Source organism: Arachis hypogaea, chromosome 2 (assembly GCF_003086295.3).
Source record: "Arachis hypogaea cultivar Tifrunner chromosome 2, arahy.Tifrunner.gnm2.J5K5, whole genome shotgun sequence".
In the NCBI taxonomy this organism is placed as follows: domain Eukaryota; kingdom Viridiplantae; phylum Streptophyta; class Magnoliopsida; order Fabales; family Fabaceae; genus Arachis; species Arachis hypogaea.
Window position 1 is genome coordinate 24,667,377 of NC_092037.1, and position 23,177 is coordinate 24,690,553.

The 23,177-nt window shown below is 37.8% G+C and overlaps 2 protein-coding genes across 2 annotated transcripts; both read left to right on the plus strand.

The window, feature by feature from the left end:
* Positions 1-16,073: 16,073 nt before the first annotated feature.
* LOC112741814 (uncharacterized) lies at positions 16,074-16,709 on the plus strand. The gene has a single exon (XM_025790931.2). The coding sequence runs from the start codon at positions 16,190-16,192 to the stop codon at positions 16,493-16,495; it is 306 nt and encodes a 101-aa protein (XP_025646716.1). The 5' UTR covers positions 16,074-16,189; the 3' UTR covers positions 16,496-16,709.
* Positions 16,710-18,543: 1,834 nt separating this feature from the next.
* LOC112723211 (uncharacterized) lies at positions 18,544-19,671 on the plus strand. The gene has a single exon (XM_025774478.1). The coding sequence runs from the start codon at positions 18,544-18,546 to the stop codon at positions 19,669-19,671; it is 1,128 nt and encodes a 375-aa protein (XP_025630263.1).
* Positions 19,672-23,177: the final 3,506 nt, after the last annotated feature.

The following is a 23,177-nucleotide window of genomic DNA, read 5'->3' on the forward strand; positions in this document are numbered from 1 at the left end:
AGGCAACGGCGCCAAAAACTTGGTGCACGAAATTGCAATCACACTTTTGCAATTCCGTACAACTAACCAGCAAGTGCACTGGGTCGTCCAAGTAATACCTTACGTGAGTAAGGGTCGATCCCACAGAGATTGTCGGCTTAAAGCAAGCTATGGTTATCTTGTAACTCTTAGTCAGGATATCAATAATTCTCAGGTTTAATTGTGAACAGTAAAAGAACATGAAATAAATACTTATTTTGTAGTAATGGAGAACAGGCTGAGGTTTTGGAGATGCTCTATCTTCTGAATCTCTGCTTTTCTACTGTCTTCTTCTTCATGCATGCAAGGCTCCTTCCATGGCAAGCTGTATGTAGGGTTTCACTGTTGTCAATGGCTACCCCCCATCCTCTCAGTGAAAATGTTCAACGCGCTCTGTCACAGCACGGCTAATCATCTGTCGGTTCTCAATCAGGTTGGAATAGAATCCAGTGATTCTTTTGCGTCTGTCACTAATGCCCAGCCCTCAGGAGTTTGAAGCTCGTCACAGTTATTTAATCCTTGAATCCTACTCAGAATACCACAGACAAGGTTTAGACCTTCCGGATTCTCTTGAATGCCGCCATCAATTCTAGCTTATACCACGAAGATTCTGATTAAGGAATCCAAGAGATATTCACTCAATCTAAGGTAGAACGGAGGTGGTTGTCAGGCACACGTTCATAGGTGAGAATGATGATGAGTGTCACGGATCATCACATTCATCAAGTTGAGAAACAAGTGATATCTTAGAATGGAAGCAAGCGTGATTGAATGAAAAACAGTAGTAATTGCATTAATCCATCAAGACACAGCAGAGCTCCTCACCCCCAACCATGGGGTTTAGAGACTCATGCCGTAGAAGATACAATAAGAAACGTGTAATGTGTCATGAGGTAGAGATACAATGTCAAAATGTCCTATTAATAGTGAACTAGTAACCTAGGGTATACAGAAATGAGTAAATGACGTAAAAATCCACTTCCGGGGTCCACTTGGTGTGTGCTTGGGCTGAGCATTGAAGCTTTCATGTGTAGAGACTTTTTCTGGAGTTAAACGCCAGCTTTTGTGCCAGTTTGGGCGTTTAACTCCAATTCTTGTGCCTGTTCCGGCGTTAAACGCCGGAAATTCTGAAGCTGATTTCCAACGCCGGTTTGGGCCATCAAATCTCGGGAAAAGTATAGACTATTATACATTTCTGGAAAGCCCAGGATGTCTACTTTCTAACGCAATTGAGAGCGCGCCAATTGGGCTTCTGTAGCTCCAGAAAATCCACTTTGAGTGCAGGGAGGTCAGAATCCAACAGCATCTGCAGTCCTTTTCAGCATCTGAATCAGATTTTTGCTCATGTCCCTCAATTTCAGCCAGAAAATACCTGAAATCACAGAAAAACACACAAACTCATAGTAAAGCCCAGAAAAGTGAATTTTAACTAAAAACTAATAAGAATGTTATAAAAACTAACTAAAACATACTAAAAACATAATAAAAATAATGCCAAAAAGCGTATAAATTATCCGCTCATCACAACACCAAACTTAAATTGTTGCTTGTCCCCAAGCAACTGAAAATCAAAATAGAATAAAAAGAAGAGAATATACTATAGACTCCAAAATATCAAAGAAACTTAGCTCCAATTAGATGAGTGGGACTAGTAGCTTTTTGCTTCTGAACAGTTTTGCCATCTCACTTTATCCTTTGAAGTTTAGAATGATTGGCATCAATAGGAACTCAAAACTCAGATAGTGTTATTGATTCTCCTAGTTAAGTATGATGATTCTTGAACATAGCTACTTTATGAGTCTTGGCTGTGGCCCAAAGCACTCTGTCTTCTAGTATTACCACCGGATACATACATGCCACAGACACATGACTGGGTGAACCTTTTCAGATTGTGACTCAGCTTTGCTAGAGTCCCCAATCAGAGGTGTCCAGGGTTCTTAAGCACACTCCTTTTGCCTTGGATCACCTTAAACTTGTTATTTTTTTTTACTATTTTTTCTTGCTTCAAGAATCAATTTGATGATTTTTCAGATCCTCAATAACATTTCTCATTTTCCATCATTCTTTCAAGAGCCAACAAGTTTAACATTCTTTAATCAACAAATTCAAAAGACATATGCACTGTTCAAGCATTCATTCAGAAAACAAAAAGTATTGTCACCACATCAAGCTAATTCAACTAGTTTCAGAGATGAATTCGAAATCCTGCACTTCTTGTTCTTTTGTGATTAAAGCATTTTTCATTTAAGAGAGGTGATGGATTCATAGGAAATTCATAGCTTTAAGGCATAGACATTAAATTTTATTAATCATGAATTAAGAACAAGACTCAAAGATAAACATAAGATAAGACTAATAGTAATAGAAAACAAAAATTTAAATGACTCTAAAATAGACTCCTAATGATAGAGGTTATCACAGAGTTAGGACTCAACAACCTTGATCTTGAGAAGTGGATGTGATGACAAGTAATCATATACCCATTTTTCAAGCTAATTTCACTTGTTTTATTAGTCTTTATACACTTTCTTGCATCCTAAGTAAGTGATTTGGAGTGAAAATGCATAACTTCTTTAAATCAAGCAACCACCATGAAATTAATGTTAATTCATGAGGTTTAAGCTAATTTTAATTGAAGTTTAATTGATTTATAAGCCTTATGAATTTAGTGATACTTGGAGTGATTGTTTTGGTTTATTTCAGGTGAAGAAAAGAATAAAAGAGAAAAGCGTGGCCTAAGAAAGCGTGACCCAAGGAGAAGGAAGCGTGGTCAAAGGAAGGAAAAGTGTGCCGCATGCAATGGGGGAGGCAAGCATTGCCCTCCACAAGGGCACACTGCCCTCTAGGAGGGCAACATAAGGGAACAAGGCAAAGAAGGCAACTCTGCCCTGCCCACTACAAGGGCAGAGCACAAATTTGTGCCTTGGAATCAAGAAGAAGAAAATGTTGCCCTGCCCTCCACAAGGGCAGTATCGGGCTCACCAAGGAAGAAAATCAAAGGAAAAATGCCTATGATGCTTGCCACAAGAGTTGAACACGGGACCATGAGGAAGCAAGGAACTAAGTTCCATTACCGTGCCAAGAAACCAAGGAAAATGAATGAGCGTGTGTTTCTGCCCGGATTCGAACGCGGGACTTCATTTTGGAAACACTGCCCTGCCCCCCCGCGAGGGCAGGGCAGCATTTTGTTGGTGCATGAATCTGGCGCACCAAGGGACATTTCTGGCGCACCAAATCACTATCCTGGCAGCACCAGCACGCACCACAGCACGATCCTGGCAGCACCATATTTTTCTGCCCTGCCTTCCACGAGGGCAGGGCAGCATCCTGTGCACCAAGGCACCATTCTGGCGCACCATGGCATGATTCTGGCAGCATCAGCACGCACCGTGGCACATCTCTGGCGCACCAATTTTTCCTGCCCTGCCCTCCGCGAGGGCAGGGCAGCATTCTGCGCACCAGCCTGCACCACGCCCGCACCAGCAACGCACCAAACATCAATTTTCTGCCCTGCCCTCCACAAGGGCAGGGCAGCCTCCTGGGAGCTATTATTTTTGGGCCGAAAATTCAATTAAAATTCCAATTTAATTCATTTCTTCACCAAATCAAAAGCCCATCCAAATCCCAAAATCCAAGAATAGAAAGTGTATAAATAGGAGCTAGTTTGATGTAATTAGAAACTTTTTGCTTTGCTTTTGAATTTTGAACTTTCTTTGAGCTTTGAATTTTATTTTTGCACTTTGGAACTTCTCTTGGTGACTTCACTGAGATTCCAGAGAATTAGGGAGGAGAATTGATCTCTCTTCTTCCTCGTTCTTGCTTGAGTCTTTTTAATTTCCTTGTTTTGAGTTTTGGGTGTGAAGAATTGAGGAAATTCTGTCTCAATCTCCATTCAAAATCTCTTTAATTCCTTTTCTGCATAATTAAGTTGAATTTCAGTTTCTTTACTGCTTCTTCTTCAATTTCTTGTCAATTGCTTTGAGAGCTTGGATCTAGGAAGGTAATTGAGATCTAGGCTCTGCTACCTAGTCTCTTGAACCCTGAGATCCCAATTTACTTTTGGTTCTTCTGTGAACCCTGCTGCACTTTAATTTCATTTTCTGTTTGACTTTCTGTTTATTCCAATTCATCTTCTACTTTTTTAATTGTTGCAATTTACGTTCTCTTTGTTTAGATTCTGCAATCCCAGTCCTCAAATCCCTTTTACATTCAAGCAATTTACATTCCTTGCCATTTAAGTTACTGCAATTTACATTTCTTGCAATTTAAGTTTCAGTCATTTAATTTCTTGTTCTTTAAGATTCAGTCTAGTTTACTTTCCTGTTCTTTAATTAACTGCAATTTCCCCTCTCCCTTTACATTTCAAGCAATTTAGCTTCTGTTAAATACAACCCACTCAACCAACATTTGATTCGCTTGACTAAATCAACCACTAAACTAAAATTGCTCAATCCTTCAATCCCTGTGGGATCGACCTCACTCATGTGAGTTATTATTACTTGATGCGACCCGGTACACTTGCCGGTGAGTTTTGTGTTGGATCGTTTTCCACACATCAGGATGCTCCCTCAACTTGTGGGGTATTTGACCCTTTAAGGGAGAGCTTCTGGCGCTTCAGCTCCTGTAGCTCACGCCCCTGCTTCTCTTGTTCCTTCAGAGCATGCAGTTTTGATTCTGCTGTTCTTCCTTAATTTGTTCCATAGCTTCTTGCAGCTTGGCAACAAATGCTTCTAGGTGGGTCCAGTAGTCAATTTTAGAGAGCTCAGGGAGGAACTCCTGCGCCCTCCTTTAGATAGAATTATCTTGCATTTGTCCTTCCATTGACTTCTTGGTGATTAGATGTTCAATTGGGATGAATTCATCTACTCCCATCCTCACCCCAGCATCTTTACATAGCAAAGAGATTAAGCTTGGGTAAGCCAGTTTGGCTTCAGTGGAATTCTTTTTTGCAATTGTGTAAATCTCACAAGCAATCAGATGATGAACCTCCACTTCTTTTCCCAGCATAATGCAATGAATCATCACTGCTCTCTTGATAGTGACCTCAGAACGGTTGCTAGTGGGCAATATGGAACGCCCAATGAAGTCTAACCAACCTCTTGCAATTGGTTTGAGATCTCCCCTCTTGAGTTGGTTTGGGACACCTTTTGAATTGGTTGTCCACTTAGTTCCAGGGAGGCATATGTCCTCTAGAACTTGATCTAACCCCTTATCTGCTCTCACTATTCTCCTATTAAAGGATTCAGGATCATCTTGCAGTTGAGGCAATTTGAAGACCTCTCTTATTTTGTCCAGATGGAAGTAAATAATTCTCCCTCTGACCATGGTTCTATAGGTATGAAAAGCGGTTCCAGTCATTCTCTGCTTATCTGTCAGCCACAGATTTGAGTAGAATTCCTGAACCATGTTTCTTCCAACCTTTGTCTCAGGGTTGGTTAGAACTTCCCATCCTTTGTTTCGAATTTGCTCTTGGATATCTGGATATTCATCTTCTTTCAGATCAAATTTAACTTCCGGGATCAATGACCTTAGACCCATTATTTTGTGGTAATGGTCTGCATGTTCTTTGGTTAAGAACCTCTCTTGACTCCAAAGGTCCTTTGGAGTGTTCTCTTTCTTGCCTCTTGAATTGGTTTGTTTTCCCTTGGGAGCCATGATCTCGATGAGCCTTAGCTTAGTGATCACGGAAAAACACACACAAAACTTAGAGGTTTGCTTGTCCTCAAGCAAAAAGAAAGAAAGTAAAGAGGAGGGAGAGGGGGATAGCAAATTCGAATGGTGGGGAAAAGGGAATGGCCAAACGTGTATTTATAAGGAAGGGTGAGAGATTTCGAAAATTTTAAAAGAGAATTGAGAAGATATGGAAAGAATTTGAGAGATGTTTGAGTTTTTTAAGAAGATTTGGAAAGGTAAACTGGAAATAACATTCACCTTTGCTGGATCTACAGAAATACCAGTATTAGATATAACATGTCCCAATACAATCCCTTGTTTAATCATAAAATGACATTTTTCAAAATTTAATACAAGGTTTGTGTTGACACATCTATCTAGTACTCTAGATAATCCATCTAAGCAAACGCTAAAAGAATCACCGTAAACGCTAAAATCATCCGTAAAAACTTCCATACAGTCCTCAATGAGATCAGAAAAAAGACTCATCATGCATCTCTGAAAAGTAGCTGGTGCATTGCACAAGCCAAAGGGCATTCTCTTGTAAGCATAAGTCCCAAAGGACATGTAAAAGTAGTCTTTTCCTGATCCTCAGGAGCTATATGAATCTGGAAATAACCTGTGTAACCATCTAAAAAGCAATAATGTGATTTACCTGACAGGCGATCCAGCATTTGATCAATGAATGGAAGAGGGTAGTGATCCTTGTGAGTAGCTTGGTTGAGACGCCTGTAATCAATGCAGACTCTCCACGCGTTCTGTACTCTGGTCGCTATGAGCTCTCCATGCTCGTTCTTCACTGTAGTGACTCCAGACTTCTTGGGCACCACCTGTACTGGGCTAACCCATTCACTGTCTGAAATAGGATAAATGATACCTGCTTCCAATAGTCTGGTCACTTTCTTTTTGACAACTTCCAAAATAGTGGGATTCAATCTTCTCTGGGGTTGGCGGACAGGTCTTGCTCCTTCCTCTAAAAATATTTTGTGCTCACATACCTGAGGGTTGATGCCTACGATGTCTGCCAAACTCTACCCAATTGCTTTCTTGTGCTTCCTCAGCACATTAAGTAGCTACTCTTCCTGTTCAGGAGTAAGATCCTGTGCAATAATAATTGGAAACTTCTGCCCTTCTTCAAGATAAGCGTATTTGAGATGTGGAGGGAGAGGTTTCAACTCAATCTTCTGGTCATGGACAGGCTTTGGATTGTTTGGAGCTTGTGAAAGTTCAGAAGTGTCCGTATTGTTAGTTAATAGAGTCCCCACACCTGGACTTTGTTCTGTGTACTTTTCTTCCAGCTCTTCCTGGTGAATTTTCAGCTACAGCTTCATCTATGACATCACACTGGAAAATAGAATGATCTTCTGGAGGGTTGTTTATGACTCCATTCAAATTGAAAATTGCTATTCTGCCATCTATTTCAAAAGAATATGTTCCTAAAAAAGCATCTAATTTGAATCTTGATGTCTTCAGGAATGGTCTGCCAAGTAGAATTGATGATGGCTTATCTGAGTCATTATTGGGCATCTCCAAGATATAGAAATTAGTGGAAAATGTGAGCCCTTTAATGTTTACTAAAACATCTTCAGCAACTCCAGCTACTGTAATAATGCTTTTATCTGCCAACACAAAACGAGCTGCCGACCTTTTTAAGGTTAAAACATCATATACAGATAAAGGCATAATACTAACACATGCTCCCAAATCACACATGCAATCATAAATTACTACACCACCAATAGTACAACTAACTATACAAGGACCTGGGTCACTACATTTTTCAGGTAAACTTCCCATTAAAGCAGATAAGGAACTTCCTAAAGAAATAGTTTCTAATTCATTAATTTTGTCCTTATGTATACATAAATCTTTTAGAAACTTTGCATATTTAGGTACCTGTTGAATGACATCAAAAAGGGGAACAGTTACCTCAACCTTTTTGAAGATTTCTACCATCTTGGGGTCAGGTTCCAACTGCTTCCTAGGCTTCCTTGCAAGTTGTAGAAATGGAATGGGAGTGGTGTTTTCTGCAGTGTCTGCGCCTTTTGGTGCTTTTTCCGGTGATTGAGCTTCTTCTCTCTCTGGTATGTCCTGTATGTCCTCTTCCTCTTCAACATCTTCTAATTCCACAACCTCTTCAGCTGAGGCGTGTTCTGGTGGGCTTGGCTCCTCCTGAATTCTCTCCTGCAGTGTGGTTCCAGACCTTAGGGTAATGGCATTAATACCACCCTTTGGGTTGGGGAATGGTTGAGAGGGGAGTCCACCAGAGCTTGAGGACTGGTTACTGGAATTTTGCGTTGATCCCATCTGTGAGACAAGAGTTTGTAAAGTAGAAGCGAAAGTATTCAGAGTTGCTTTAATATTTTCTTCCATAGCCTGATGTCTCTGATCAATGGCTTGTAGTAAGTCAGTATTAGGGGATGAAGAGATGCTAGTGGTCTGAGAGGTTTGCTGAGGGGCTTGAGGTTGTCTTAAATGAGGTGCTCTGTAAGTTTGATTCTGCTGCCTGTTGTTATTGTTATTCCACCTCTGATTTCCATTGTTACCTCTGCCTCCTCTGTTAGAATTGTCCCTCCAACCCAAGTTAGAATTGTCTCTCCAGCCTTGGTTGGAATTATCCTGCCATCCTTGGTTATAATTGCCACCTTGATTGTACCCTTGATTGGGGCGGTCATAAAAGTTGTGAGTGGCTGCTACAGTATTGTCTTCTGGTTGGAGCTGCGGACACTCATCGGTATAGTGACTATAGTCTGCACAGATGCCGCACACTCTTTGTGGGACTAACTGCTGGCTGTGCTGTGGTGGAGAAGGTTGAACTTGCTGAGATTGTTGTTGATTTAGTTGCATCTGCTTCAGCAAGTTAGTATTTTCACATAGATTCTGGGCTATAGCGGTAATCTCTGTATTAGTGGATACTTCCGCAACAGCTCTTGACCGACTTTGTCTCTGCCTATGATTCCTAGTAGAGTCAGCTAAGTCTCTGATCAATTGCCATGCTTCGTCCGTAGTCTTATGCTTTTTCATAGAATCATTGCAAGCACCTTCCAGTGTGGTCCTATCTTGAGGTCTCAGACCCTGTGTAAAGTAATCGAGTAAGACTATCTTGTCAATCATATGATGGGGATATGCATTTCGAAGTGTATTGAAGCGTTCCAAGTATTCATAGAGGGTTTCAGATTCGTCTTGGACGATCATAGACATGTCCTTCCTTAGCTTATCAGCAATTTCAGCTGGAAAAATTTTATCTAGAAATTCGCTCCTAAGTGTATCCCAGTTGGAAATAGTTTCTCTGGGCTGAGTGTAGTACCACTCTCTTGCCTTTCCTTCCAGAGAAAATGGAAAGGCTTTTAGTAGAATAGAGATTTCATCAGCTCCATCATGCTTAACAGTAGAACAAGTGGTCTAGAAATTCCTGAGATGCTTGATAGGCTCTTGAGCAGGTAAGCCATGAAATTTGGGCATCAAGTTGAGTAGTGAAGATTTTATTTCAAAATCTACAGCTACTGCTGGGTGGTGCGCTTGGAATGGTTGGAGCGTAAAATCAGGGGCTCCTTCCTCCTGGATGGTGACTCTTCTGGGTGCTGCCATGTCACCTGTACGTGAATGAACTGGATCAGTAGAAAAGGGGGTTGTTTCTTCCTTAAATGATGGTTCAGGTTCGTCCTCAAGAAGGAGTCGCCTACGCCTAGCTTGCCTTATATGCGAAAGAGTTCTTTCAATTTCAGGGTCAAATGCTGGCAAGCTTGGATCAGGAAGCGAACGCGTCATTTAACGAAAGAAACGTGCAGTTCATATTGATAGAATGAAAAGAGAAAATAAAATAAAAAAAATTGAAATAAAAATAAATACCAATCAATAAATTAACACACTGTTGCAACTCCCCGGCAACGGCGCCAAAAATTGATGCAGCGAAAATTGGTGAATTAAAAATTATGAAAATGTGTACGTTGTTAGTATAGTTCTTAATTCACCGGAAATCCACTTATCAATTTAAAAATATGTCACAGAAATTCAAATTTTAAATACTGGGAGTATGAATCCCAGGTCGTCTCCCAACGAGTTGCAGAAATGTGTGCTATTTTATTAATCAGATGTTTTCAAAAAGGTTTGAGTTGAATGACAGGAAATTAAATTGATGAATTTGAACAATGTAAATAAAAGCCTTGACTGGGAGTTGATTAGTTGGAGTCCCTATTATAGTTGGAATGCTCTCAAGATTAATTAATAATTAAAGGTTATTCTGTTTGGTTATCCTTTACTAGGCAAAGGAAAGTCAAACACATTGGAATGCTACGTCTGTTCACAAATTGCAACCCACTTAATCAAAAGGGATTGGTGTTAGTGACTAGAAGGCAATCCAACAGTAAACCCAATTACAATCTTTCTTTCAAGCCTTCCAACTCAATTGGTTCCTTTCAATCAACTCCCCATCAAGTTAGGGAACTACTCACTCATTGTAAATAATAAATCCATAACATATGAAAGGGAATCAAAAGAAGACATGATTATTGGAAGGTAAAATGGATTAAAATGAAAGACACAATTCTTGTATTAAATAATCATAAAAGTATTCCAATGACAAAATTGAACAAGGCAAAGAATATGGAAGAAATAAACCGAGTTAAGAGAACGAACTAGAATGACGAAATCTTGATGAGGAAATAACTCTTCTCAATATCCCAATGCAAAAGTAGTAGAAATATAATATCCTAAATGTATCAATTGTGTAGAGAGAGAACCTAGAGGAGGAGTAAAAAAAAAACTAGATCTAAAAACTTAAAACTGTGTAGAATGAATGTTATCCTTCATTTCTGCATGTTCTCTGGCTCTAGTCTGCTGTTCTGGGCCGAGAACTGGGTCAAAACAGGGCCCAAAACCGCTCCCAGCGAAATCTGCAGATTATGCAGATCGCGCATGTCACGCGATCGCATCGTCCACGCGGACGCGTCATTCGCGTTTTTCTGTGCCACGCGTTCGCGTCGTCCATGCCTCCGCGTCACTTGTGCTTTTCCTTTCCGCGCAGTCGCATGAGCCATGCAGCCGTGTCACTGCGATTTCTCCTCTTCCGCGCGAACGCGTGAGCCATACGGCCGCGTCACCTCTCGCTGGTTGTCTCCTCAATTTCTTGTGTTCCTTCCATTGTTGCTGGCTTCCCTTCCAATCTCCAACTCATCCATGCCCTATAAAGCCTGAAACACTTAACACACAGATCACGGCATCAAATGGGATAAAGGAGAACTAAAATGCATAATAAAAAGTCTCTAGGGAGCAGTTTTCAACCATGTAATAATTCCAAAAAGGAAATATAAATGCATGCTAAATTAATGAATAAGTGGGTAAGGATCATGATAAAACCACATAATTATACACAATGTAAACCATAAAATAATGGTTTATCACAGACGCGGTGCTCAATCGCAAGAAACCCATCTCCCTTCTCTTCTCCTTCTTTTTCTTCCTCTGTTCCTCCATTTCCAAGTATTTGAGAAAACTAATTTTGATGTTCTTTGAATTAATTCATTACAGTTAAGTTAGAATTTAATTTTTAGTTGGTAAATTACTTTGCTATTGTCTGATTTTCTGTTCTGTGATTTGTTGTTCTATAGATTATTATTACTGTGTCTAAAAGTTTGTTATATATATATATAAAAGAGCAAATAAAAATAAGTTTATAGAGTGATATAGAGATTATTGAGCTGAGAGGCTAAAAGGCTGCGCAAACATTGTAAACAATTTTGCTGTATAGGGCAACACGCAAAGAAGTGCTAATCTTGTTCTATTACCATTATTTATTACTGCAATAGAGTACTGTATTCTAGTTAATGCTCGTCTCAATTGCTTAATTATATGTTCTGTATTCTTCATTCTACATTCATATATTTTTAGGAGTTGATTGACAATATAGTTTGACATGTGAATTACTATCAATCCATAATGATGATGATGGAAACTGAATCTAAGACTTGGATAATGCTTTTAGTGATATCTCAATTTCTCCTGCAGGTTTTACTTAGACAGGCAACAGAAGGTGTTCTAGTAGATATTGACTTGGGCAAAGGAGGTTATGCAAATAAAATATCTCGATGCCAGATTAGTCATATTACTAAACTTGACTTGGTTCATGATGCAAGAACGAATTTTGGTGCATTCATATATTTTGTTAAGGACATAGATAGTCTGCTCCTCATTTCAGATTCGAACTATGTGTGTTTGAATTAGCAAATTAGTTATGATATACTAATCAAGTCAATATGCTTTATGAAATATATAGCACAATTAATCACTATTATAGCCTCCCCCTCCCGGCCCAAAAAAAAAAAAAACCAAAGTTTCAGCTTCAATGTAAAGTCTCTGCCATACAAAAGTTGACCTGTCAACATATAAATGATGTTTCTTCCCTTGCTAACTTTTAGGCAATTATAAAGCTAAACAACGATGGATCTTTTTACATTAAAAACTTTGGCAAGACTACAATATTGGTGAATAACAAAGAAGTGCAGACTGGTCAGTCTCAAAGACTACACTCCAATTGTTTGATCGAGGTATGATTCTATAGCCTGTATTTCATATATGGTTATTCACTTGATATGTCTTATAATGTGCACCTGCCATTACTATAGAGGCTTCTGCTAAGGTGATTGATGGGAAGTCAGTGGCAAAGCAAATCAAAACTAAGATAACAGCAGAAGTTTGTAGGATGAAGATGCTAACAGAGTGATCCTGGGTTGGAGATAGGAAAGACTCTGCAACTTATGTGCGTAAGAAGGAGGCTTGTGAATCTGTAGGAATCATTTCTTTTAAAGCTAATTTGCCCAAGGATTCCATAGAACAACAAGTGTGATCCTTCGGTTCATGGCGTCATTGACCTTATTGTATGCTTCTAAATCTCTTAACTGCAGTTCCATTTTTCTTGAATCCATAATAAGAGCTTTTTCTGCTACGCTAAGTTATATTTTAGTAGCAACTGCTTTCAAGTGCTTAGGAAACTATGTTAAACTTTTCAGACATGAAACTATGTGTCTTGTCCGGCTTTAATTTAAGTTTGAGCTTATTTGTAAAAGTATTACATAATCAAAAATATATATAATAAAAATTTTAACTAAAAGTTAATAATAATAATTTAATTTAAAGATAACAAGTAATAGTGATATTCACTTCTTCATCTATTGACTAAAAACAACTTTAACTTTTATAATGTCTTATGTTTAGAGGCATTTTAGAAGGTTGTTTGGAAGGAGTAAGGTGTTAAATTGATGTTGTTTAACTTTATTTGTGTCTGATATTGTTGCTAGTTTTTTTTATCTTGGTTCTGCATGTTGCATGAGTACTTGACAGGAGTTTCATTTTTTTTTGTAACAGGTGCCCCCGTCATGACTTTTAGTTTACAGGATTTTTGAAAAAACTCAGGTTAGTGGAGTTTTTAGAATTCATCATCGATTTGTTCTCAAAAATTGAAAAAGGCATTAGAATTTAGATGTATAACTTTTGAAAAAGGACAAGAAAAATTCCTAGAAGTAGAACTCCTCAAATTTTTATCATCAGAATCAATGTTGCATCAAATGGTACATTGAGTTAACTCAGAAATACCCTATCATTTGTTTGGTTATTTTCTAAAGTAAAAAATTCATCATTAGGTTTATCGTTATCTTCTTTCAAATGTCATTGCAGGTGACACAACCAACAAAATTGGAACCTATAACGTTGCCTTGTGTGCCAAGTTTCGCAACATACTTTTTTATATGGCTGCACTGCTGATTTCAATTAATCTGTCACTTTCTTCCGGGGAAGAAATCGTAATCGAGGAGAGATTTCCAAAGGAGTTGTTGAACACGCAAGGAGGACTTGGAGAGCAAGTTGCTGCCTCATGATAAATGTTAAAGAAATTTTGTTCATGTTGAGAAAAAACATGTATTTTATTTACGTATGTTTATTATTTATTTGACTTGGTAACTTAGCAAGTATATTAATTGACACTTGAAACCCCTTTCTACATACATGCAATATATATTATTAGCTTATTCTCTTTACATTGATTAAATTGAATTTAAACATTGTTAGTGTGTTATATATCCTATAAATATAACAAAGGTAAAAAATATATTATTTTAGATATAAAAAAAGAGAACTTAAAAAAAATTCAATAAGATGTTGTTTTAGGTATTAAAAAAGATAACTGCAAATAAACTTAAATAAGTGTTGCTTTATGTCTATAAAAAGGCAACTTAAAAAAATATGGACAAGTGTTATTTTATGTATTAAAAAATACAACTCGTAAAAATGATTGCCATAAAGTCTTTGTTTAAAGTGTTGTCTTTGGGTTCTCTAAGGCAACCCTTATGTGCAGTTGCTTTTCTTGTAGAAAAGGCAACGTTTTCTGAACGTTGCCATAAAGAGTTCCCTTTGATACACAAAAACGTTGTCTTAGACCAAAGGTAACGGCCGTATAGCCAATCCCTCAAAAAGCATTGCGTTAAAGGCAACACTTTTTCTTATTATAGACAATATTTTTAAAGGGTTGTCTCAGTCTGAATTTGTTGTAGTGACAGTTCAAATGGAAAATATGATGATGGTTGGAAGTTCTATATTATTTAAGGGTGAATTAAAATTTTATTGTATCAAATTCTCCATACTTTTAAGGCATCTTAAATGCCATACTTTTTTTTTGACACATGCCATAATTGACCCTATAGTTTGTTGCATTAAGTTATGATAAGATGGTCATATATAAGGCTTAAGATAATAGACAAATATATAAATTAATGTGGTGGGCAATCATTTTTGTGTGTGGTAAGTTTGTTGTTGCTGAGATTTATATTTGTTTTATTAAATTTCGATTGGCAGTGACCTTATGATTCTCACACTTCAAATGTTGTTGTTAGTAATCTTGATTCTTCTGTGCATACCATGGCTCTTCACAAAAGAACCGGAGGAGGTTGTAAAATCAAGAAATTGGTCACCGGTTGTGGATCCTAATTTTGGTGCCACTTGGTCACCGGTTATCGATCCTAATTTTGGTGCCACTAATGGAACTTCTAGGAGGAAGGTTTATGCCAAAAAATTTGATTATTTATTGTCTATTAATTATTATATTTAACATATGGGTTGAATTTATTGTGATTCAAGAATTTGAAAGTATTTTTTGATTGTATTCTTACACTTGCGCTTTAAATATTATATGATCTAGAACATCAGTTGATTTATTCAAAGAAGTTGTAAAAATTGGGTTCGTTTTTTATGTATAATATCTGAGAAGATTGAATTTCTAATCTAAATAGCATCATATCCCATTTTTTGTGATGTGTTATTATTGTTATTTTAATTTTCTGTACTATATTAATAAAATTAAAATTTATCTTTTAAGATATTTTTATGGAGACAATAAATTTACATTTCATATTTATTTTATATTTGCTTGATTATTCTATTTCAATTTACGCTAAACTACTGATCATAAATCTGTAAATCAGTTATTGATCACAACGATTATATTTTTCACTTTTGACGTTTATTTAAGATTTTGTGATTTTTTAAGTTGAAGTAATTAGTTTTTGAAATACATAATTCAGTATATATTAAATATTAGATTGGCATAATTATACAAATAAAAAAAGATAATTCAAATTTTGAATTGAAATGGTTATAAAGAGAAACAATTTTAATAGTTAATTAGTACCAAAAAACTTAATAGTTAATTTTATTTTTATATTACAATAAATTTATCTAATTTATTATTTGAAGGCATAGACATTTGTATCTTGTTTCTTTTGGTCGCTCCACTTTAGTATGTTAGACTTTCTTTTTTTTTTTTTAAAAAAAATCACATATAAAAACAATCTAAATGTGTAGCTAATATTTTATTTTTCTTTACTTTTACAATAAGAGTCTGCTTCAAGTCGACTGTACTGTCGACTTTAAACCATATTATTTTTAAAAAAAAATTATTCAAACCATAATATATTAGTAAGTATCGAATTTTATCGTGTTTATTTTGTAAAAAATAATATAATTAAAGTATTGTTTATTTTTTTGGAATCAATACCTATTACACGTATTTTTTAATAAAATAACAATAGAATTCTTTTATGAGCAGAATTGAATAGAGAAATTTAGCAAATACAGATGTTCTACTCGTGCGGGTGTTCTCCTAGTATAATAGATTTCGAAATCATTAACCTTTTAACATACTAACAAATAAATAATGTAATGTTTATGTTGAAATGCAATAATAAAAATAATAATATTTTGTATAATGTGGTTGATGGCAGACAGCAAGGTTTTTGAAAATGGCATTGAAGTTCATATTAACTATCCACAACTATATACCCAACTACTCCCTCTCATCTCTCATCACTTTTCTTTTCTTTGCATCTTTCCCTCTATAAAAGAGACACTCCGATGGCACTATGTCACCACAGCAACTAAAACCTATAAGAGAGAGAAAAAGAAAAAGCAACTTTACACTTATATTGCACTATTGTCAAGCTAGGGTGATATTATTATGGCTAAGTGGTGCATCATGCTTCTTGTTCTTGCCCTTGTTGTTGTGTCCACAGCAAGTGCAAGAAAGGTTCCTAATAATGATGCAACTTTGAAGGATCAGAAGAATTTCCTGAGCTATGGGGGCGTTGGTGGCTATTCGGGAATTGGAGGAAATGGAATACCCTTTGGAGGTGCAGGTGCAAGTGCTGGAATTGGATCCAGCTTTGGTGGTGCAGAAGCTGGCACCGGGATCGGCGGACTCGGTGGATTTGGTGGTGGAGTCGGCGGCGGTGGTGGAGCTTCTGGCAGTGTCCCTCTCCCTTGAGATGAGGCTATATGTTTGTTTCAGTTATTTCCGTTATGGCTATAGTTTAATTAAGTAGTAGCTATAGCTACCTTCTTTTATTTATGTTTTTATTAAGAAAATAAATTTTGATGTTATAGTGTGTGTTATGCTAGCTAGCTAGGGTTTTGTCACTAGCAAGGATATTGTAGTGCATGCTATTTTATTATGACTTTATGTTATATGTATTTCTTCATCTGTGTTCGGTTTTTTTAGGTTAATTTCTTGTGCAAGACTATGATAATATATATGCATGGGTTTTTTATGGGACTATAAAATAAATTATTTATTTAGTATATCTATTTTGTAGCATACAGAAACTGAGAAATATATATGCATGCTTTTTTTCTAAATCTAACTCACCTTTCAGTCTTATTTCGGTCAAACATCTGCAACACTTATGCAATTTAATTATTCTTGTCCTTATATATATATATATATATATATATATATATATATATATATATATATATATATATACGAACCCAATATTGAAGGAGGCATGATGAGTTGAAGTTGAAATTCCTTTATATATTAATCTTTAGAATTAATGAATTAATAGATTTTAAAGCTCAAAGTTGATGGTGACTATATATTTTATATATATATGGTTAAGTTGATGGTGACTCAAAAATGCTAATTAACAAAAGCTTTATTTGTGACAGTAGTATTATAGAAGCATTTGCCATTCTTAATATATATAATTAAGTTCACAAAATTAACATAGAAAATCATCAATTTTCAATTTCTAATGTGCTTCAAGTCATCGTCAAATGGCACCTTCATTAGATTTAATTTGTTCTTGTGTTTCGGATTTCAAAGAGTTGTTAGTAAGGATTAACCACATGCTTCTATATATATAGTTTCTCAAAAAATGAAAGAGAAATAATAAAAAATTAGTTTAAAATAGTCTAAAATTATTTTATTTTATATTTTTTATCATCATTGAAACAAATAAATAATATTAAATATAATAGGTATATAATTATAAATAGTTAGATGTATAAAATTTTAAATATTAAATTAAATAAAATAAGTTTAAGTTATTGTTTCTCTAATATTACCTTTCATTACTAGTGCGAAATTTCTGCGATAGATGAACGAGTAATTAACTTTCATTACTGTAATATTTCTATGCCAATAATAATAATAATAATAATAATAATTGGTCCTAATAATTTTGTTTCATGAACACCTTGTCGATCTTTTATATACCAAAAGTCCAAAACTTTAATTTCCAATAAATAATCGCATGCAGAGGAGGTGTAGATATTTGTCCATTATACGACTGATGGTCCCCTATTAGGCGAATAAAATCTCTGCGATAGTGGTTACTTTTCATCATGACTACTCTTCAATTAATTCTTCGGACATCAAAAGTTGAATTTCCCTGTATGTTTGAGCATCTTTATTATTATTATTATTATTATTATTATTATTATTATTATTATTATTGATACGTAACCCTTATCCTCGGTCGCACAAAAAACTCGGCACGTGAGCCAATAAACTCGGTTCCGTACCAATCGTCCGATATGCTCAGCAAAAAGGCAGACCATAACAGCCTCACCCATTCGAAAACAAGAAACGTGCCTAGCAAGTCTAAGGCACCAAAACAGAATATCATAACCAACCTATAAACTAAGACTGACCCACATGAAAACGGTAAAACAACCCCTATAAAGGCGAACTAATATTCCCGGCTTTAATGAGGTTCCACTATCATTTTTCATACTCATTTATTCACTCTCACTTAATTACTCTCTCTCTCTCTCTCTCTCTTTTCTGAGATTATTACTAACTTGAGCGTCGGAGTATCCTTTGCAGGTATTCCCGCCGCGGTGTTTGATCATTGGCCGACGTAAAGCTCTTCCTCGCGATTGACGATTTGCCCAGAAGCGCTTAAGCTCGGCCTACCCAGTGTTCGGACGAATCACTTGGCGCCCACCGTGGGGCCGGAGTACATCTAACCCCACTTTTTCCTTCGTTTAGTCTTCTACTCTATTTTGCAGGATTCCTGATCCCCGAACATGGCTGACAAGGAAAGTCCACAACTCTCACAGGATGACCTCCTGGCTCGAATCGCCGAGCTTCAGGCGGAAGTACGAAGAATAGCTGAGCTGTCTACACAGAACAATGGAGAAAGCTCCAAAAGCTCGGCTCAAGGTGCTACAGACCCTTTAAACATCGTCCCGCCAAAGGAGAAGCTCACCCTCGACAACCCCTTCTCCGAAGAGATCACAAGTTACCAGATGCCAAAAAACTTTACTCTGCCCACCGCACTGGAGCCGTACAAGGGGTTCGGCGACCCCCGAGCCCACGTAAAGAAGTTCCAGTCAATGATGTTTTTCAACGGCCCTAAGAATGAGCCCGTTCTCTGCCGAGCATTCCCCACCTACCTCGACGGTGCTGCATTACTCTGGTTTTCTAAACTTCCTGAAGGTTCAATTTCCTCCTTCGAAGATCTTGCTAGATCATTCATTGATTATTTTGCCGCGTCAAGAATCTACGTACATGGTTCAGACTACCTCGGCACCATTAAGCAAGGTCAGCACGAAAGCCTGAAGGACTACATGACCAGATTCGCTGACGCCACTGTGGAGATCCATGACTTAGACCCGGCCGTCCACCTGCACGCCCTCAAGGCCGACCTCAGGCCCGAAAAATTCCGGGAGACCATTGCCATAACAAAACCAAAAACGCTAGAGGAATTCCGAGAAAGGGCGGCAGGTCAAATGGAGATCGAAAAACTCCGAGAAGCCCAAAAATCAGACAAGCAACCACATCGGAGAGATGAAGAAAAAACTTTCAGATCGCCAGGCAGCAGAGACACTAAGAGACCTTCCAAGCCCACGTCAAAATACAACATATACACCAGATTCAATACCAGAAGAGAAAACATCATCAGAGAAATCCTCAACGCCAAAATCATAAAGCCACCAGCTCGAGCAGGAAACTACCAGGATCAAAGGTTCGTGGATAGGACAAAGCATTATGCCTTCCATCGGAAGTTTGGACACACCACGGACGACTGCATAGTCGCGAAGGACCTCCTGGAAAGGCTGGCAGACCAAGGGCTCTTGGACAAATACATCGAGAGCCGGAAGGGCAAAGGGGGGAAACTCAGACAGAGTAGGGCACAAGCAAGCAGTGGCTGACAATAACAAAAAAGAGAGGACGACTCCAGATCCACCAAGAGGAGTCATTAGCCACATATCAGGAGGATTCGCAGGCGGAGGAGAAACAAGCTCGGCCAGGAAACGGAGCTACAGGGCGATGCTAGCAATCGAAGGAACCATACAGCCAAAGAAGGACAAAGACCCAAACGTCACAATATCCTTCAACCAAGCAGACTTCAGATCGGCAAGCCCTAACCTCGATGACCCCGTGGTAATTTCCATCCAAGTCGGAGAACTGTTGGTAAGAAAAACATTGCTGGATCCAGGTAGTAGTGCTGACGTTTTATTTTATTCTACCTTTATAAAGATGAAATTATCAGAAAAATTGATACAGCCCTCCTCGGGAGAGTGGTGCACGAAATTGTGATCATCGATGGTGCCATCAACATGGTACGCACAATTGTAATCTCAACTCTTTATCACAACTTCGCACAACTAACCAGCAAGTGTACTGGGTCGTCCAAGTAATAAACCTTACGCGAGTAAGGGTCGATCCCACAGAGATTGTTGGTATGAAGCAAGCTATGGTTATCTTGTAAATCTTAATTAGGCAAACTCAAATGGTTATGGATGATGTATGAATAAAACATAAAGATAAAGATAGAGATACTTATGCAATTCATTGGTGGGAATTTCAGATAAGCGTATGGAGATGCTGTGTTCCTTCCGTCTCTCTGCTTTCCTACTGTCTTCATCCAATCCTTCTTACTCCTTTCCATGGCAAGCTGTATGTAGGGTTTCACTGTTGTCAGTGGCTACCTCCCATCCTCTCAGTGAAAATGTTCAACGCACCCTGTCACGGCACGGCTATTCAGCTGTCGGTTCTCGATCATGTCGGAATAGAATCCAGTGATTCTTTTGCGTCTGTCACTAACGCCCCACAATCGCGAGTTTGAAGCTCGTCAGAGTCATTCAATCATTGAATCCTACTCAGAATACCACAGACAAGGTTTAGACCTTCCGGATTCTCTTGAATGCTGCCATCAATTCTAGCTTATACCACGAAGATTCTGATTAAGAAATCCAAGAGATAGACACTCAATCTAAGGTAGAACGGAGGTGGTTGTCAGGCACACATTCATAGGTGAGAATGATGATGAGTGTCACGGATCATCACATTCATCAAGTTGAAGAACAAGTGATATCTTAGAACAAGAACAAGCCGAATTGAATAGAAGAATAATAGTAATTGCATTAATACTCGAGGTACAGCAGAGCTCCACACCTTAATCTATGGTGTGTAGAAACTCCACCGTTGAAAATACATAAGAACAAGGTCTAGGCATGGCCGTGAGGCCAGCCTCCCAATGATCTAAGATAGCATCAGAATAAAGATAGCTACCGATATATGAATACAATAGCAAAAGGTCTTATTTATAAAGAACTAGTAGCCTAAGGTTTACAAAGATGAGTAAATGACATAAAAATCCACTTCCGGGCCCACTTGGTGTGTGCTTGGGCTGAGCATTGAAGCATTTTCGTGTAGAGACTTCTCTTGGAGTTAAACGCCAGCTTTTGTGCCAGTTTGGGCGTTTAACTCCCATTCTTGTGCCAGTTCCGGCGTTTAACGCCGGACAGTTTTGAGCTAATTTGGAATGCCGGTTTGGGCCATCAAATCTTGGGCAAAGTATGAACTATTATATATTGCTGGAAAGCTTAGGATGTCTACTTTCCAACGCCGTTGAGAGCGCGCCAATTGGGCTTCGGTAGCTCCAGAAAATTTACTTCGAGTGCAGGGAGGTCAGAATCCAACAGCATCTGCAGTCCTTTTCAGCCTCTGAATCAGATTTTTGCTCAGGTCCCTCAATTTCAGCCAAAAAATACCTAAAATCATAGAAAAACACACAAACTCATAGTAAAGTCCAGAAAAGTGAATTTTAACTAAAAACTAATAAAATATACTAAAAACTAACGAAAACATACTAAAAACATACTAAAAACAATGCCAAAAAGCGTATAAATTATCCGCTCGTCACAACACCAAACTTAAATTGTTGCTTGTCCTCAAGCAATTGAAAATCAAATAAGATAAAAAGAAGAGAATATGCAATGAATTCCAAAAACATCTATGAAGATCAGTGTTAATTAGATGAGCGGGGCTTTTAGCTTTTTGCCTCTGAACAGTTTTGGCATCTCACTCTATCCTTTGAAATTCAGAATGATTGGCTTCTTTAGGAACTCAGAATCTAGATAGTGTCATTGATTCTCCTAGTTAAGTATGATGATTCTTGAACACAGCTACTTATTGAGTCTTGGCCGTGGCCCAAAGCACTCTGTCTTCCAGTATTACCACCGGATACATACATGCCACAGACACATAATTGGGTGAACCTTTTCAGATTGTGACTCAGCTTTGCTGGAGTCCCCAATTAGAGGTGTCCAGGGTTCTTAAGCACACTCTTTTTGCCTTGGATCACAACTTTATTTCATTCTTTTTCTCTCTTTTTTTTCTTTTTTTTTGTATTCACTGCTTTTTCTTGCTTCAAGAATCATTTTTATGATTTTTCAGATCCTCAGTAACATGTCTCCTTTTTCATCATTCTTTCAAGAGCCAACATTCATGAACAACAAATTCAAAAGATATATGCACTGTTTAAGCATACATTCAGAAAACAAAAGTATTGCCACCACATCAAAATAATTAATCTGTTATAAAATTCAAAATTCATGCAATTCTTCTCTTTTTCAATTAAGAACATTTTTCATTCAAGAAAGGTGATGGATTCATAGGACATTCATAACTTTAAGGCATAGACACTAAGATACTAATGATCACAAGACACAAACATAGATAAACATAAGCATCATTTTTTTCGAAAAACAGAAAATAAAGAACAAGGAAATTAAAGAACGGGTCCACCTTAGTGATGGCGGCTTGTTCTTCCTCTTGAAGATCTTATGGAGTGCTTGAGCTCCTCAATGTCTCTTTCTTGTCTTTGTTGCTCCTCTCTCATGATTCTTTGATCTTCTCTAATTTCATGGAGGAGGATGGAGTGTTCTTGGTGCTCCATCCTTAATTGTCCCATGTTGGAACTCAATTCTCCTAGGGAGGTGTTTAGTTGCTCCCAATAGTTTTGTGGAGGAAAGTGCATCCCTTGAGGCATCTCAGGGATTTGATGATGAGAGGGGTCTCTTGTTTGCTCCATCCTCTTCTTAGTAATGGGCTTGTCCTCATCAATGGGGATGTCTCCCTCTATGTCAACTCCAACTGAATAATAGAGGTGACAAATGAGATGAGGAAAGGCTAACCTTGCCAAGGTAGAGGACTTGTCCGCCACCTTATAAAGTTCTTAGGATATAACCTCATGAACTTCTATTTCTTCTCCAATCATGATGCTATGAATCATGATAGCCCGGTCTATAGTAACTTCGGACCGGTTGCTAGTGGGAATGATTGAGCGTTGGATAAACTCCAACCATCCCCTAGCCACAGGCTTGAGGTCATGCCTTCTCAATTGAACCGGCTTTCCTCTTGAATCTCTCTT